Raw genomic sequence first — 16,240 nt, 5'->3', positions numbered from 1 at the left:
TTTTAGTTGTTTTATTGTATATACATGTTTTTGAAGGAGGGAGGGGATGAAAGGAGTTCCTTTCCTAGGTGACGAATCACCAAGTGCATGGATTGTGGTAATCCTGATGTGTCTGTACAGCACCAGTGGACAAGCAATGCATGAAGCTTGCGTCCATCCGTTGGAAGCAGGTCTATTATTTTCTTGACAATTAAATGTATTGCAGATGAGTCACCAATGGACATTTAGATTGAACACTGACATGTGGGAAGTAAGAAACCAGTCCATAGACTGCAATAAGCATTTGTAGGGCTGTATAAGGAAGTGAAGGATAACAAAGTTCTCACTGAGGTACAGGGTAAATACAAGGAATTGAGCACGTCATAGGGCAAACTGAGAGCTCAACTGACACAAACCACTGACACTGTACCACAGATATTAATTTGTAGGAAATGAAGGTGGCTCAAAGCAGGAGGGAAAATATTAAAAACAGTATTTGGGAAAGCAGATAACAAAGGTATTTGGGAGCTGAATAACACAGTTAGGCAAGTGAAAACACTGGCATAAACCACCAAAGCTATAGTAAATTGGCATACAGCACAACTGTCGAACTTTGAGCAAGATGTTATGACCAGATCCAAGACGGTATGTGAGTTAAGCATGGGTTTACCCCAATACACCCAGGATATGAAGGGAACAGTACTTTAGGAGAAATACAAAAGCAACTGAGCTTACTATACAGCAAACGAGCAGTAGCCAGTTTTTTATGAGCAATGGCACATAGACTCAATGATGCACGAATTGAAGATGGGTCCCTACAGAAAATAGTTTACCATAAGGCAAACAAACCATTAAGTCCGGTGTTACTGACACCACAATTCTTAAAAGGGTTGCAACTAGTGGAGGAAGAATTCCCTGTAGAGCTATGGCATAAAGCAAAAGTGTCGGAGAAACACTTTGCAATTTTTTACCACATAGCAAACGTGAACAGAGCAACTGGATAGAGCACAATTAAACGTGTTAGTTCGACTACCAGTTGTAGGGATGAACACGCCATATCGATATTACACAGTTCACCCTTATTCAGTAAGATGGACAGTTATGGGAAGAATGGTTCAAGTAAAGATGCGAGATATGTTAATTATGTCTGAGCATGGACAAGCTCACTCTCTTATGGCTCTGTGTGACCTCAAGGAGTATTCAAGGAGAATATCATCATTTGTTAAGCCACAAAAATGGAGATGCACTGACAGGCAAAATGCAACTGTTTCTGGGGAAACAAAGACAATGGAATGATGGACAGAAATATTTGCATCACAGCCTCATTTTCAAAAGATAGACACACACTGGATATACTTAGTCTTTGCACCAGTGGTCATAACTACGAACTGCTATAGGGAAAGAAAACTTCAGGGCACAGTATAGTTTGAGTTATGTGATAGTGGCATTTTGGTGAATGGCTCAACTTGTGAGATAGCTGTGACAAACTTCTGCCTCTCAGCTAAACTCAAGGGTATGACTGTACTCCAATTCACTCTCTCTACTTTATATTGGCCAGAGAAAATGTCTGTGGTACTGCCAACACAAAATCTAACTTATCTTACCAATACCCTGAATGCTAATCTCATACATTCCTTACACACACTGATAGTATCTCAGCAGGGCAAAATTTCCATGGAGCAATTGTTCCAACATATTCAACAATACTACAGGAGAACCGACGCTGAAATGTGGTAACTATAAACATTATGACCAGTAGTTTTGCCCTATTACTGATAGTAATTTGCTTATTTTACTTTTTTATCAGATGTAGGAGTATTCATTATCCAGAATTAGCCACATATTAGACACCTGTCAAGTAGTTAACTAGCATAGAACAAGACATGAAATAATGGAATTGTAAATTATTATAACTTTCGAGAGAAGTAAATAAGGATAATTGAACGTAATCATGAAAGAGAGCTCATCAAGCCAAAACTCTAGAATGATAATATAGAATTAGGAAACAATCCGTGTAAGCCAGTTCCCAAGAACAAAAAAGTTTTGCACCGTGTACATTTACATAAGTAGATCTAAAAAATGCCATAGAGGGTAAGCAGAAGCAAAATTTGGGATGATTTTCTTTGAAATAGGGGAAGAATGTTACACTGCAGAATAATTTTACTGGGCAGGCTTAAAATTTTGTTAAGGTTCTGACAGGCGAGCTTGTAACAGATTAAGTTAGTGCAGGGCTGGTGTATCAATCACTATGTCAACATGGTGTACCACCAGTGCAACCTACCACGGAATAGGGCAGACAGATATGCAAGCAACACTGTGCTACTCAACAGGGCACAGTGAGATAATACTATGTACCTTCACTGACCAAGTACGACTAAAAAAGTCAAATATAGACAGGAAGAACCAAACTCAGCAATCCACAATCATCGTTGAAATTGCCACAGCAAGACAAGGAGCAATGACATGTTTCATGAACGGGGACAAATGTACTCCTGCAACCAGAGCCACTATGTCACAGATGCAGGCTCAACCTGTGAAATAGAGATGCTTTTGGAGCTCAAGAACACATTCTGCTGTGTTGGTAGAACCAGAGAGAATGACAGCCTGATCAGCAAAACATGCTGATTGATGTTCACCATCCTGTTACTTGTTTGCTGACTTCAACACCAAGAGGCAGCCAACCTGATGCAAACCACTGGTTTGGTCTGCCCCTGCTGCCTAATGCTTAATGGCATATCATGAATGAATGAGAAGACTAATGAGCAGCCAACCCCGTCCACTGCTCAGTCATCACAGATTAACTGCAAGCTGCCATCTTCACATTGATCAGGTGAGGTATATCTGTGCTGCCCCTTCGTTGACTCTCAAGTATCTGCTGCAGTATTGGTCGATCCCTGGTGGACGACTGGGGGCCTAGTTTTGACGACAACTGGTGCCCTGGACCAAAGTAAGCAGTCTTAAACTGAGTGCACAACAGGCTGTCTTTGAGACTGTTGAAGTGGTAGCTGCACTGGGTAACTGCAGTACATCTGGGTGGTCTGCACCTTCCTCATCCCACTACCATAACCAGAACAGTGGAGGTGGAGGTGACATCATAGCTCACTGATGATGTATCACCATTCGTTTGTAGTACATGCACCTGCAACCACCAGCCAAATACAGCACTGAAGACCACTATACCTTTGTAAACTGTGCTCGATCAACAAAAGCTATTACAGATAATACTGAATCACTGACGTCTCTGGGCATACACAGGACCACTCACCCTCACTCTTTGCTCAACCTCTTGATAATGTGTACCCATCTCTGGGTCACTACAGTAGGAAAAAACAGTGTATCAATCATGGCTTTAGCATCCAAAGTAGTTTAATTAATCAATCCCCACACAAATGGCATCTTATTGGCAATTTAAATTCTTAAATGGTGGTACAATGCTTTGCTGAAGAACTGAAGAACAATCCTCACTTCCCCATTTCATCTACATAAAATTTATAGAAAATTATCCTGCTGCAAGTTAATAATAGTATCAATATTGTAGTAATAAATTTAATATACATAAATGCACTATATCAGCATCTGGTGGAAAATCACTCAGAGATTCAACAGAAAATAGAAATTTGATCTTTATATCATGCACAAGAGAGTAAAATAAATGATTTCATCTTTTGTTAGAGCAGACGAATAACATACTTAGCTGCTTTATTGTTCCAATAGAGGAGAAATACTTCAACAGGTGGAATTTCGAGTGAGAGAAAGCTGACTATGCGAGATCAAGTGAGTCAAAATTTACAATGAACATTTGATTAAATAATAAAAATTTTGTGAGACTTACATCAATACATTACTTATGGAATGAAAGAGACATTTTATTGTAAAACAGACTGTGGTCACAAGACAGAGTTGTGTGGTTTACAATTATTCAAAATTAATAAAAATTTACTTACATATCCCTGTATTTCTGCAAACACTGTAGAACCAGCCTTGTCAATTATTGCATCCACTTCCTCCACCACATCAAAGTACGCTTCATTATTTGTGTACTTCACACCTGTTCTTCGCCATGGGATATTTGATAACTGACCACTAGGCAATGTTGCACTCACACTGAAATTGAAGAAATGTATTATTAAGGTCTTTTCAACACAGTCTAGCAGCAATAACTTAGGAATAGTAACAAAAACTGCAGTGAATGAATGATGGGTTACGAAAAAACCTATAAGGTAGAAGAATGACAGGCACAGACTAAAACGAGGAACGGAAATTAATTACCTCCAATTTTAAATATTGGTGTTTATTACTGACACTTTCGGTATTCTTTTGTTCAGCTGTCAGAGTAAGGTTGCTCAGAATACAGCATCAATGTGTGAAGTCTTTATTTACTGAAACTTTTTAGTGCACTATATGGTGAGCGAATCAGTTGCTTAATGAGATATCAAGAACATTTGTTATGAGTTAAAACTGGAGCAGTTAGCAGATTGCCAATAATCTGGCTATCAGAGTTTTGGAATTAATGTGCCAAAACAAGCAAGAAAGGAGAGTAACATTGGCTGTATGGTCACAAAACGAGATACATTAATTTTTACAGGTGTAATGAAAAGTATCGGTCCACTTGGCAGATGATTAGAGCCAGCAAATTCAACCACTCTTCCGATAAAATGATTTTAACAAATGTGGATTTACTTCATGGCACTGTTACATTCCAAAGTTTGGAATTCAGTAGGAGTATCAATATGCCTCCTTCATTATTTACACAAGCTGAATCTCAATTTCTTCTGTACTCATACCTGCCATTTATTTTACATCACCACCACCAAGTTATTACAGTTAAGTATTAACTGAAAGATGAGGAACAACAAGTGGTCACAGGGACAAACACAGCTTAAACAAACACAAACAAGTCAGATAGTATAGTAAATTAATGGAAATTCCATGATGAAAATTACAAATAAAAATTGAGGGTTAACAACAACTCAACTGCTTGTGATGAATGAGTGGTCCATAGGCCCTCCTAAAGCACAGAAAAATTGTTTTTGGTTCTTTTTCAGCAACACCACAACATGAGTTGCTTAAGTCACAGAAGACTTACACAGTGAGACTGTGTGTGTGTGTGTGTGTGTGTGTGTGTGTGTGTGTGTGTGTGTGTGTCATAGCTAATATACACACAACACCATGGCTCACCACAGTAATTTTACACACACACACACACACACACACACAAATAGTTCAAGAGATGAAGAGATTGAAACAATGTAAGATGAAATAAAAGGAATTATGCAAAGAGGAGACAAAAATTTAACAGTGATGAGAAGGCTGAAATTTAATAGTATGAAAAAGAAGAGGCATGGTAGGAGAACATGGATTGAGAGGTAGGAATGAAAGAGGAAGCAACCTGTTAAAATTTTTCGCAAAACAAAATTTAATCATTGTAAAAATCTGGTTGAAGAATCATGAAAGAAGGTTTAATATGTGGAAAAAAACACTGGAAGGTTTCATATGTATCATACAATGATAAGGCAGAGATTTTGAAATCAGTCTGTAAATTGCAAAACATTTCAAGGAGCAAATGTGAACTCAGAACATAATATATAGTTATGCACTGCGGATTAAAACCAAAGAAATTGCAGAAAAAATAAAAAAAATAAGTAGATGGGGCCTAGATGAGTTGAAATCACCAAAAGTTGTTGATAGTTTCAAAAGCAATATTAGGCAACAACTGGCTGAAATAGGCAAAAGAAATATAACAGAAATTCCACAGGTAGCTTTGAGGAATAATATAGTGATGGCAGCAATGAATCAAATAGGCCATAAGACAAGGCTCAGCAGAATTCTTTGGATAATACAAAAACATGTGAAGGCAATAAATACATCAGACAATTATATTGACAGAGAGAAAAAAGCATGAATGACTACAGGAAAGATGTATGTCATGTACAGGAACATTGATTAAACTTCTGGATAAAAGAGAAGCACAAGAGCACAGATGGTAATCCAGTACTATGTGAAGAAAGGAGGTCATGGAGATGACAGGATATACAAGAGCTGTTTACAGGAAATATATTTAAAGACAATATTACAGGAAGGGAATAGGAAGGGGACAGATATGAGATGAGGATGCACTACTCGAGAAGAATTTGAAAGAGCACTTAAAGACAGCCAAAACAAGACACCTGGGGTAGGTGACACTCCCTCAGAATTATTGACATTCTTGGGAAAACCAACCCTCACAAAACTGTTCTATCTTGCATGTGGGACAGATGAGAGAGGCAAAATTTCCTCAGGTTTCACAAAAATCTAATAACAACAGTATCTAAACAATTAGATACTGAAAGGTGTGAGTATTATGGACTCATAAGTTACTAGGTTCTGGATGTTAAGTAACACCTGTTGTCTACATAAGGATGAAATGACTGACTGTAGCTGAGCTACTGGTAAAACAACAGTATGCTCTGGGGAAATGCAGGAATGAAGGAAGCAATACTAACATTATGATTTATCTTAGAAGATAGTTTGAAGAAAAGCAAATACATATTTATAGAATTTGTAGATTTAGAGGTTTTGAAAATATTAGATGGAACACACTATTCAGTATTCTGAAGTTATTATGGATAAAAATAAGCAAAAATTTATTTACAACGTGTACAGAAAACAAATTGCATTTGTAAGAATCAGTGGATGTGAAAGGGAAGGAGCAATTGAGAAGGGGCTATATAGGTTTGTAGCCTACTCCCAGTGTTATGGTGCTGAGCAAGAAGTAAAGAAACTGAAGAGAAAATGGAAAAGGAATTAAAGTTCAGGGAAAAGACGTAAAAACTTCAAGGCTCAGTAATAACAGCATAATTCTGTAAGATGACAAAGTACTCTAAGTATCAGCTGAACAGAGTGGATAGAGTCTCGAAAAGAGATTATAAAATGAACTTTGACAAAAGTAAAATGAGGGTACTGAAGTGTAGTCAAATTAAACTGTGTGATGGGGAGGGAATTAGATTAGGAAATGTGAAAAAAAAAGAAACCAGGTAAGTACTCTATTTGAGCAGCAAAATAAGTGACAGTGGAAGAAGTAAAGTGGGTATAAAATGCAGACTGGCAATAGCAAGGAAAGCGTTTCTAAAAATGAGAGATGTGTTCAAATCAAATTTAAACTGAAGTGTCAAGATGTCTTTTCTGAAAGTATTTGTCTGGAATGCAGGCTTGTACTACAGTGAAATATGGACAGTGTACAGTAGTGATGGAAAGGAGAATAAAAGCTATTGAAGCACGGTGCTGTATAAGAATGTTGAGGATTAGATGGGCAATCGGTGAACTAATGAGGAGACAGACTGTTGTTTGAGCACAGTACAAAGTCATACATACAGAGGGTGCCCCCAAGGCATGACCAGTCTCTTGTGTGGCACCAAGCAGTTACAATCAGGTACCAAAGAGAGGCACTTCATTAATGGCAACTACATTCTGTGGTAGGGAGAATCTCTTCCTGTCACCTTTATGTTGGACACCAGGTTAATTGGTGAAAGTAACGTAACTGGTAATGATGAGAAACATAACTGGCAATGTTTAATCAGTGACAAGCGCAAACGCCAAAACTGGTGGTGAGTAGAAAAGCTACACCTGATTATGGGTAAAAAGAGTGATATAATAACTAGTGATGGGAAAGAAAATATAACATAATTGGCAACAAGGAAAACAAGGTTGCTAGCACAACATAAATGGAAAGTGCTTGTCAAACCTATGGCAACCCATTAGACTAAAATTACTTTTGCATGGAACTATGAAACACATTCTGGCTGCTAACCCTATTTCTTTTTCAGGGTGATAACTGAGAATTTCAAATAATGTTAAGAATTCCATTTTTACAGAAATGGTTCAACCTGATGTCCTCAAGCCCATGATGCTTCTGCTGAACAGCTATCCACCACCCAGGAATTTATTGTGGCCCATCTGTCCAAACTAGCAGGAGAGAAGGAACATGTCACTGCCACCATTTCCAGCTTTTGACTAGAAGATACAATTCTGACCCAAGTATGTCTCCAGGAAGGAGTACATTTCATTACGCATCAATTATCAGGTGATGTTGAGCACAAAGTTTTTCTTCTTGCAAATGCTGGCGCAGAAATTTTCATATTAAACCAAAAGCGATGACCTGAAGTAGATCTGGTGATGCTCCCACTCCCATATACACTCAAATGCTAGCATGTTACTTTGGAGCTCAAGTTCAAATGGCAGCAGCTAGGCATAAAATTTTTCAGTGCTTTGAGAAACTCAATCAAAGATACAGGGACTAAACAGAGATCACAAATTTCTGCGTGAGAAGGTTTTTCTTTCGAAACGCACAGTGCACTTAATGCAAAAAAAGAAAGGGTCATAAATTTGAAGTGTGCAACACGAAGATAATCAGGCAACACAATAAAACGCAAAAGTACACAAAAGCGATTCATAACAAAAATAAAAATTATGTTCAAGATGAACATGAGCAAATCAATAAAATTTCACAGGCAAAAAGTAAAGTGAATGCTATTTTTCCAGTAAATGATACAGTTCTATCTGTAATGCTCAAAGTTACTCAGTGCCACTGAAATTTCAAATTGACACGGGCTCTTCCATTTCTTTAATCAGTTCACAGGCATACAAAAAATTGGGAGTATCATAACTATTTGAATTTCAGAGTTTGCTACTTGAAGTCAAGTCAGCATAAGATTATCCCTGTCAGCTGGCAGCACTGTTGCCAGCTTTAACTGCGAAGTGCAAATGGCTGCAGGAGAAACAAGAGTCTTCTGTAGAGCTGCGACACTGATACATTGTCACAGAGATGTTTATGAAATTACATTACGTGACTGGTTGATGTAGGCGTGTGAAGTGACCACGCCCAACTCACTGCAACTGGTAGGGATCTAACAATGCCTCAACTATAGCAACAGCAACCAACAAATTCCAGTAAAATGTGAATTCTTAACAGATTTTGCATACAATTTACAAAAAGAGGCCAAATTTATAGCACTAAGCCCACACAAATCACAAAAATTAGTAGAAACAATTTATTCAATAAATTAAACTTCACCATCCATGGAGGGGTGAATCAGATTCACACTGAATAGTTGCAGAAACTGTTGAAACAACATCATTTTTTATTAATCAACCATACCATTAAAACTACAAAGTGCACATCATGAAGTGGAATGCTGTGCCAAAATTCTGTAAAGCATACAATACTGCATTTGTATTAAAGGAAAAAGTGAAACAGGAACTTCGTCGCATAGAGCAGAATGACATTACAAAATCAATTACCAGCAGCTAATAGGTGACATTAATTATTGTTTTACAAAAACCGAATGGCACGTTGAAGATTTGTTCTGATTTCAAGGCAATAATGTGCAAGCCATCATATATGCATCTCAAATTCCAAAATCGGAAGAACCGATATATACATTAGCTGGCAGTGTATATTTGGAACAAAGATATCAAGCAATTATGTGCTGTTATCGGCCAAATTAAAGGAGCTACTTCAGAAACTGTTATGGGACAGAACAACCTTTACCTAGGTACCAGATTTCTTGCACATTTGATCCCTGTAAAATCTTAATTACTGCAACAGATTCTTTCAAATATGAGATCATCACAGACTTGTCACATACACAATATTGTTTCGAGAGGGTGATCATATTCACATCTGAAACACTGACAGCTGCTCAGGGGAATTATAATCAAACTGAAAAGGAAGCTATTGCTGTTATCTTAGCTGTAAAAATGTTTCACAAGAACATTTACTGCCAAAGATTCATTCTGCATATGGACCACAAGCTAGTGATAGCTACATTTGGACCAAATAATACTGTTCGTTCTAGAACAGCACTGGGCAATGCTTTTGTCAAACTATAATTATGAAATTGTTTTCTGGTCCACAGGACAATATGCAAACCAGATTTGCTATAATGACTGTCAACAGGGCAAGATAAAATAAAACTGATTCTTCTGCTCATATAGGACTGCTTCAGATGTCAGAAGTTAGGACGCAGCTGAAAATTTTCCACTGAATTCCAACTTGATTGTAAAACTTGTGCCAAAGGCCTTCAGATAAAAAGTTAACCTATCAATCAGAAATTAAATCATTTTGGAACATGAGACATGTTCTCACTATCTATAAAAGTGTCATTCTGATACATTCAGAATAAGAAAAGACACAAATAATTCCTGAAATTCTGAAACCTAACGTGCTTCAAATGATACATTAATGTCATTGAGACATTGTATGTGTCAAATGCATTGCTCCTGAAAACACTGATAAAGATGTAAATAACACTTATGCCAGAAATACTGATCACTCCCCCATGACACTATTTTCTGTGGCCACAGGCATCAGGACACTCGTCATGTTTACATATTGACTAAGCTGGACCATTTTTAGGAAGCTACCTGCCGACTGTCATCAATGCATTTCTGAAATTTCTGTATGTGATAAATACTTCTATGAACACTGTCAAGAGCTGTCAAAATCAAAATTTTGGTACAATGGCATTAAATTTTCGTAACAGAAGTTCAAATTTTTGAGTTCAGAAATGTCATGTCAGAATTCCAAAACCGTACTATTTCACACTGAAGCAAATGGACTCGCTGAAAGATTTGTGAGGACATTAACGTTTCATATGATAAAACTCACCTAACAGTACAATGATGAGGCACTCCACATGATACAAAATCTACAGCAGAAAAATAGCACATGAGACCACATCATACTCTAACATCAATACTGAAGTTAATTGTGCATCCACAAATCAAGCACTGACAACAGTCGAGACCAAATTTTTTTAAAGTCAATGATCAGGTAATTATTACCATCTACATAAATGGAGAGCAGTAATGGGTACCAGCGAAAGCAATGCAACAGCTTGAGAACTTATTGTACAGTGTCCAAACTAATAATGTTATAACACTGAAACCCAGTAACCAAATGAAGCCACGCTACATGAATGCAGATATAGGCAAAACTCCTGGTCACCCCCCCCTCCCCCCCCCCATGCTCACACGACTCAACTGACTCTTGGGACCTGCAGTTGCGGCCAGCGGCCACCTCTGTCTTTGTCACTAGCAGCAGAGCTCAGTTGTAGCACAATGACAATGTAGCCGACCTAGCTGGATATCGTACCCCACCACACAGACGAGGGGATGGATGACAGCATGACAGCAGAATGGATTAGCTTGATTGACTGCCCCTCACCAAGATTTTGGGTACAGTTTTCCATGGGTGCCAAAGGTAAAAGCCAGAGGGAGTACCATACTCGTATGTCGACAAGCACTGAGATATGTGAAGCTAATGAAGTAGACAGATGCTGTGTCCACCAGTACATATGGTACACAAAAAATGCAGAGGGCACTGCAAGGCAAGGGCGTGTCCAGTGTGGCACCATGTAGTTATGTTTGAACACTATAAAGGGTAACAACAGACTATATTATGTATCTCCCTGCTATTCAAATAGTCCCACTCATGTATCTGCCTGTTATTCAAATAGTCCTAGTCATTTGTCTCAATTATGGTCCAACACCACAGACAGCAGTCAAAACACAGACTGTATCACGCTTCCAGATGCCATCAGACAAATAGTTCACAAATTAACATTCACCCACCAATCACAGATTTAAGCAGATGCACAGTTCCATTTTAAGAAATTCATCGTACATTCTCACGCATAGTTCAACTTGTGTAAAAGGAGATTTACTTTGATAGTAACGCTTTTCAAACCACCATTAGGAATATTTTTCCCGCGATCTGTTAGAAACAGGTTCGTTTCTGCATTTGCCAGAGAGCGCCAGATGACAGGCATCACCGTGCTTGTGCAGCTACGATGTCGTAGGGAGCCCATATGTTCGTACGTGTAAAACATTAAAAGATCTTACACATTATGTCATAAAAGAAACAAGTCATCAGAGGACAGTCCAAGAGCATCAGAATTTCTTGACTCATGCTAAAATGTGCAGATTTAAAGTGCACATTTGTACGTCCAGATTCCCAGTAAAGTAGGCCACGACCTGATATTAAGCTTTTCAACGTGCTTTTCAGGATGTACATTTTCTTGGAGTACCAATACTACGTTATCTCATGTTTGGTTGTTTATTATGGCATAATGCCATATGGACCAGAAGTTGAAAACGTGCACCTGAAATGCAGCGGAAAGTGGGTGTGGAATTAAACACTTCATTTCAAATATATTGTGTGCCTCAGCGGAAAAGATTAATAAAAGAAAATTTCTTTAGCAAACCGACAAAAATAACTTCATTGTTCTGCAAGGCAATTAATGCTTGACTGTCAGAAAGGTGGAAGTAAAATAAAATCTGAAAATAACAACACATTTTAGCCTTCCGTAATTATGTGAATGTATTTTAATTCACTTGATAGCTACAGAAATCTGTTTTGTTTTCATATGAGGCGAGAGCTGTAAACGAAGAGGAAACAGCAAAATCACTAAATGTAAATACGGGTCAGGTGGAGACTACCCACTTCTCCACTGTAACTCAAGACTAGACTGCTCTGCCCCCCCCCCCCCCCCACCTTCTCCCCCGCGCCGCACCATCGAGCGTTTGAGATAGGGCATAAAAATTTTTAAAAAATCGAATTTTCAAAAATGTGTTCATTTTGTAGTGCACATCTTTCTTAAGAGTCAGATGCATAAAACGTATGTGTTTGAGGAAATGTAGGACATGTTATTTGGTCTTAAGTGTGCCAAAGTGCAGTGCCCCACCTCTTAACACAGCATTCTCATATCGCACGTCACTGTATTTCGCTCTGTGGAATTGAAACACGTATATTTTGTAATAAATGCCATCAAACTATATTCAGGACAGTGGAAATTAAGATTTCCTGTGGTGCCTCAGTCGGCCGGTTTGGCATCCCATCCTTTTTAAAAAAAAAAAAAAAAAAAAAAAAAAAAAAAAAAAAAAAAAAAAAAAAAAAAAAGCTCCTCAGAAAATATGCACTCTTTATTCCCGATCAGCTAACAACTTGCTGCTTTATGTGACATAAAACTAAATCCTTAGCTCCTAGAATTTTTTTTCTCTCTAATCTTGCTACAGCTTTAAATGGCATGCTTTCCTTTCTGCGAAAGAATCTATTACCTCATCTAAGTTCATCAAACGTTTTGCTACATGAAAAATCGAAATGTCGTCGTCTAATACAGAAAAAGCTGTTAATACAAATAAGACCCAAGACTGGTGTGGTTTCTCGATCTGATTACGTCTATTTTGTCACTGTCTGCTAGATAAAATAAAATAGGCCTTTCTAATACTGCAACAATTGTAACACACATCAAATAAACAAGACTGTTTTGACACAAACAGTCATTTTTATAACGGCAGAATATAATTCACAAAGTACCAATATCAAATGTCTATTAGGCCTACTACAAGTAAAACGCTTTACGTTAGGAAATAGTTTCACACTTCATTCATACGCTTCAGTTTCTCAAGCATGAGATCGAACAGTAGTAGTACGAAATTTTTAAATAAACTTGGAATTGTCATATTGTTACATAATTTGTGTGATGTCCCCGTTTCTTCCCCTTCTTCGCTCTAACAAACAGTCTTGTTATCACTAATTCTGTAACTATTCCTGCCAACGACAAAGCTTATTCGCCAGTTAACTTCACTAACTCTGACAGAATCAACTGTTTAGTTATCCCGTGATTAATTCTCCGGTTAGGCATTGTTACATTTTCATACAACACGTTTTCCGCGCTACTTCCAGAATAGAACTTAAAGCGGCTGCTAGACAGGGACTGTACAACTGGCCCTTACTAGTATAGCGATCTGGCCAAAAATTTTATGTCAAACTTTTCATTTTCTTGGATACACCGAGAAGGTAATACGTAATCTTTCTTGCCTGTTATTCGTTTATTTCCACTCTGGTAGTCTCAATCTATGGATTTCGCTAGTAATCATAACAACACTCATCATTCGCAAATCCAAGCAACCACACAATCAGACAGTGGTTGGCATTCATCCATTCGGCCGTACTCTGCTCAACTTGTATAGCCCCTTTTATCTGTAGGAAAGTTTGTTTCTACATGCGATGAGGATTCTCCTGACAGAGGCATCATGTACACTATGCGTGCATTCACTAATCAACTTCATTCAGAAATAAACTTAGAATGTGTTCAAAAATGTTCAAAAACCAACAAGGATGCGTTTCAAAGTCATATGAATAATCGATAGACTAACGTGCATTGGATTCTAGGCGCTTTATGAAACAAATCATACACATCAATGACCATCTGTTTGCTGGAGCATAAAACGTGACTGATCTGAAAAGGCCACTTGTCACCACTCAATGGACATTCATTTGCAATATTAGCATTCAAATTCCAGCCTTCATCACTGATGAACAGCACTCAGCATGGGCGCATGAACCAGGCTGCTGCTGCGGAGACCCAAACGCTGCAACAGTCATTGAACGGTCATTGAGGAGACACAGTAGTGTGTGTGTGTGTGTGTGTGTGTGTGTGTGTGTGTGTGTGTGTGTGTGCCCAAACAAATATTAAAAGAAATGAATGTTGATAAAAAGAGCTTACAATGTTATAATGGGAGGAGTAAACCTAGAAAATGACACTCATTCACTCCTGTCTCACTCACATTGATCCACACAGTCACTCTACCTCAAATGCCATGAAACAAAGGAGGAATAGTGAAAGTTCTGTAACTGGGATTAAAAAACAAGTAAAATGAAATACGAGCTAAACCAATGGCATAGGGAAATGTGACTGGCTGACCACTTAACACATGTGCGACTCAGTCAGCCTGTCCCCATATTAAGAATATCTCCTTGAATTTTTTGGAAACGAGTTGGACACATTATAAAACCATGTTCATCTGAATGTCACTTAAAATTGAGGGAAATTCTGCTGCTGCTCTCTGGTCTGACAATAAAACACAGTCTAGTAAAATGTGGAGCACAGTGATCTGTACACCATAAGTGCCACACACTGGAGAGTCCTCTCATCAGAGCAAGAAGTCATGCATCAGAGGGCTGCAGCCAATGCGAAGATAAGTAAAGAGGATGCCTTGTCTGCTCCCTAAGACCTGTGGTTAAGCAACTTATGGTATTCAGTGCCATCTGGGTTCTGGATTTCGTGTCTCTCAGGTGTGGTAACCACGACAATTTTAAGTTGAAAATGAGGCCCAGAAATCTCACTGAGTCTTTATAAAGTAGACAGGTATCCCTCAGCTAATTAAAAAATATGGCAAGAATGGTTAAACACACACACACACACACACACACACACACACACACACACACACACACACACACACACACACACACACACTTATCTGCATAAAACTGCAAACCCGTCTTTGAAGCCCACTCCTCTAGTCTCTGCAGTTGGAAACTGACAAGTCGCTGTTGCAACACTGGAGGAGGAATAGAAAACTGCAAGAAAGCCTTTTACAAGGCTCCTTACAAAAAATGTGATACTATTCATGGATATGGCAAAGAAGGTACTGCTTAAAACACTGCTCTAGGAACATTATTCTCCTGCTCAAAGCACTTCAACAATGACTAACTCGGAACCTAAAAAAACTACTTAAGACAGCAAAGACTCTATGAAGATGGGGAGGTGGCCACGGAAGCCCCATTGGTGCAGTTCCTCTAGAACACTGTCTTCAAGTAATGTCATACTCCTTATTAATGACAAAAACTGTATCGAGACAGTGATGTTTACATAGGAAAGCCTTCTGAATAGCCATCTCTAGCAGAGTCAGGTTGTCGACAGTGGACCGAAATCTCTGGAAGCCACAATGAGAGTGGCTAAGGATTTCTATGGTCTCCAACAACCAGACCAGAGAATTGTTGACCATTCACTCCAGGCTCTTTCTGATACAGCTCGTTAAGGCAACACTCCGGTAACTACTGGGACATGTGCGGTCTTTTCCTAGTTTTAGGAGCGGTATCAAAACTGCCTTTCTCCATGAGTTGGAGATGTGACCTGTCTGCCACTTCAAATTAAAACATTCAAAGAGGATTTCTTTTGACACTGTGGGCAAATGTCAAAGCAGGCTGTCCTGGATTTGTGACTGGGTGCAGTATCACGAGTCTCAGCCAGTGCCGATTCCAGCTCTCACATGAAGAAAGGGCAGTTATAAGATTCAGAATTGTTGAATCTGAAGTCCAACTTGCCCCTATCTACAGTTGCATGGTAGTGGCAAAAAATCCCTGGCTTGCAGTGACATTCGTCATTGCAAAATGCTCTACCCTCATCTAAGCGATGTCTCCAGGTGTCTGGAGACA

General features: G+C 38.6%; 1 protein-coding gene across 2 annotated transcripts in view; it reads right to left on the bottom strand.

Annotated features, from left to right (window-relative positions):
- Window positions 1-16,240, bottom strand: part of LOC126248099 (AP-3 complex subunit mu-1) — a 153,343-nt gene that overhangs the window by 60,481 nt on the left and 76,622 nt on the right. For both annotated transcript variants that reach the window (XM_049948769.1, XM_049948770.1), the window contains one exon: window positions 3,924-4,083. In XM_049948769.1, coding sequence (XP_049804726.1) covers window positions 3,924-4,083 — 160 coding nt within the window. The remainder of the gene's footprint in view (window positions 1-3,923; window positions 4,084-16,240) is intronic.

This window comes from Schistocerca nitens, chromosome 3 (genome assembly GCF_023898315.1).
Source record: "Schistocerca nitens isolate TAMUIC-IGC-003100 chromosome 3, iqSchNite1.1, whole genome shotgun sequence".
Classification (NCBI taxonomy): Eukaryota; Metazoa; Arthropoda; class Insecta; order Orthoptera; family Acrididae; genus Schistocerca; species Schistocerca nitens.
This window is presented reverse-complemented; position numbering and strand designations above follow the sequence as displayed.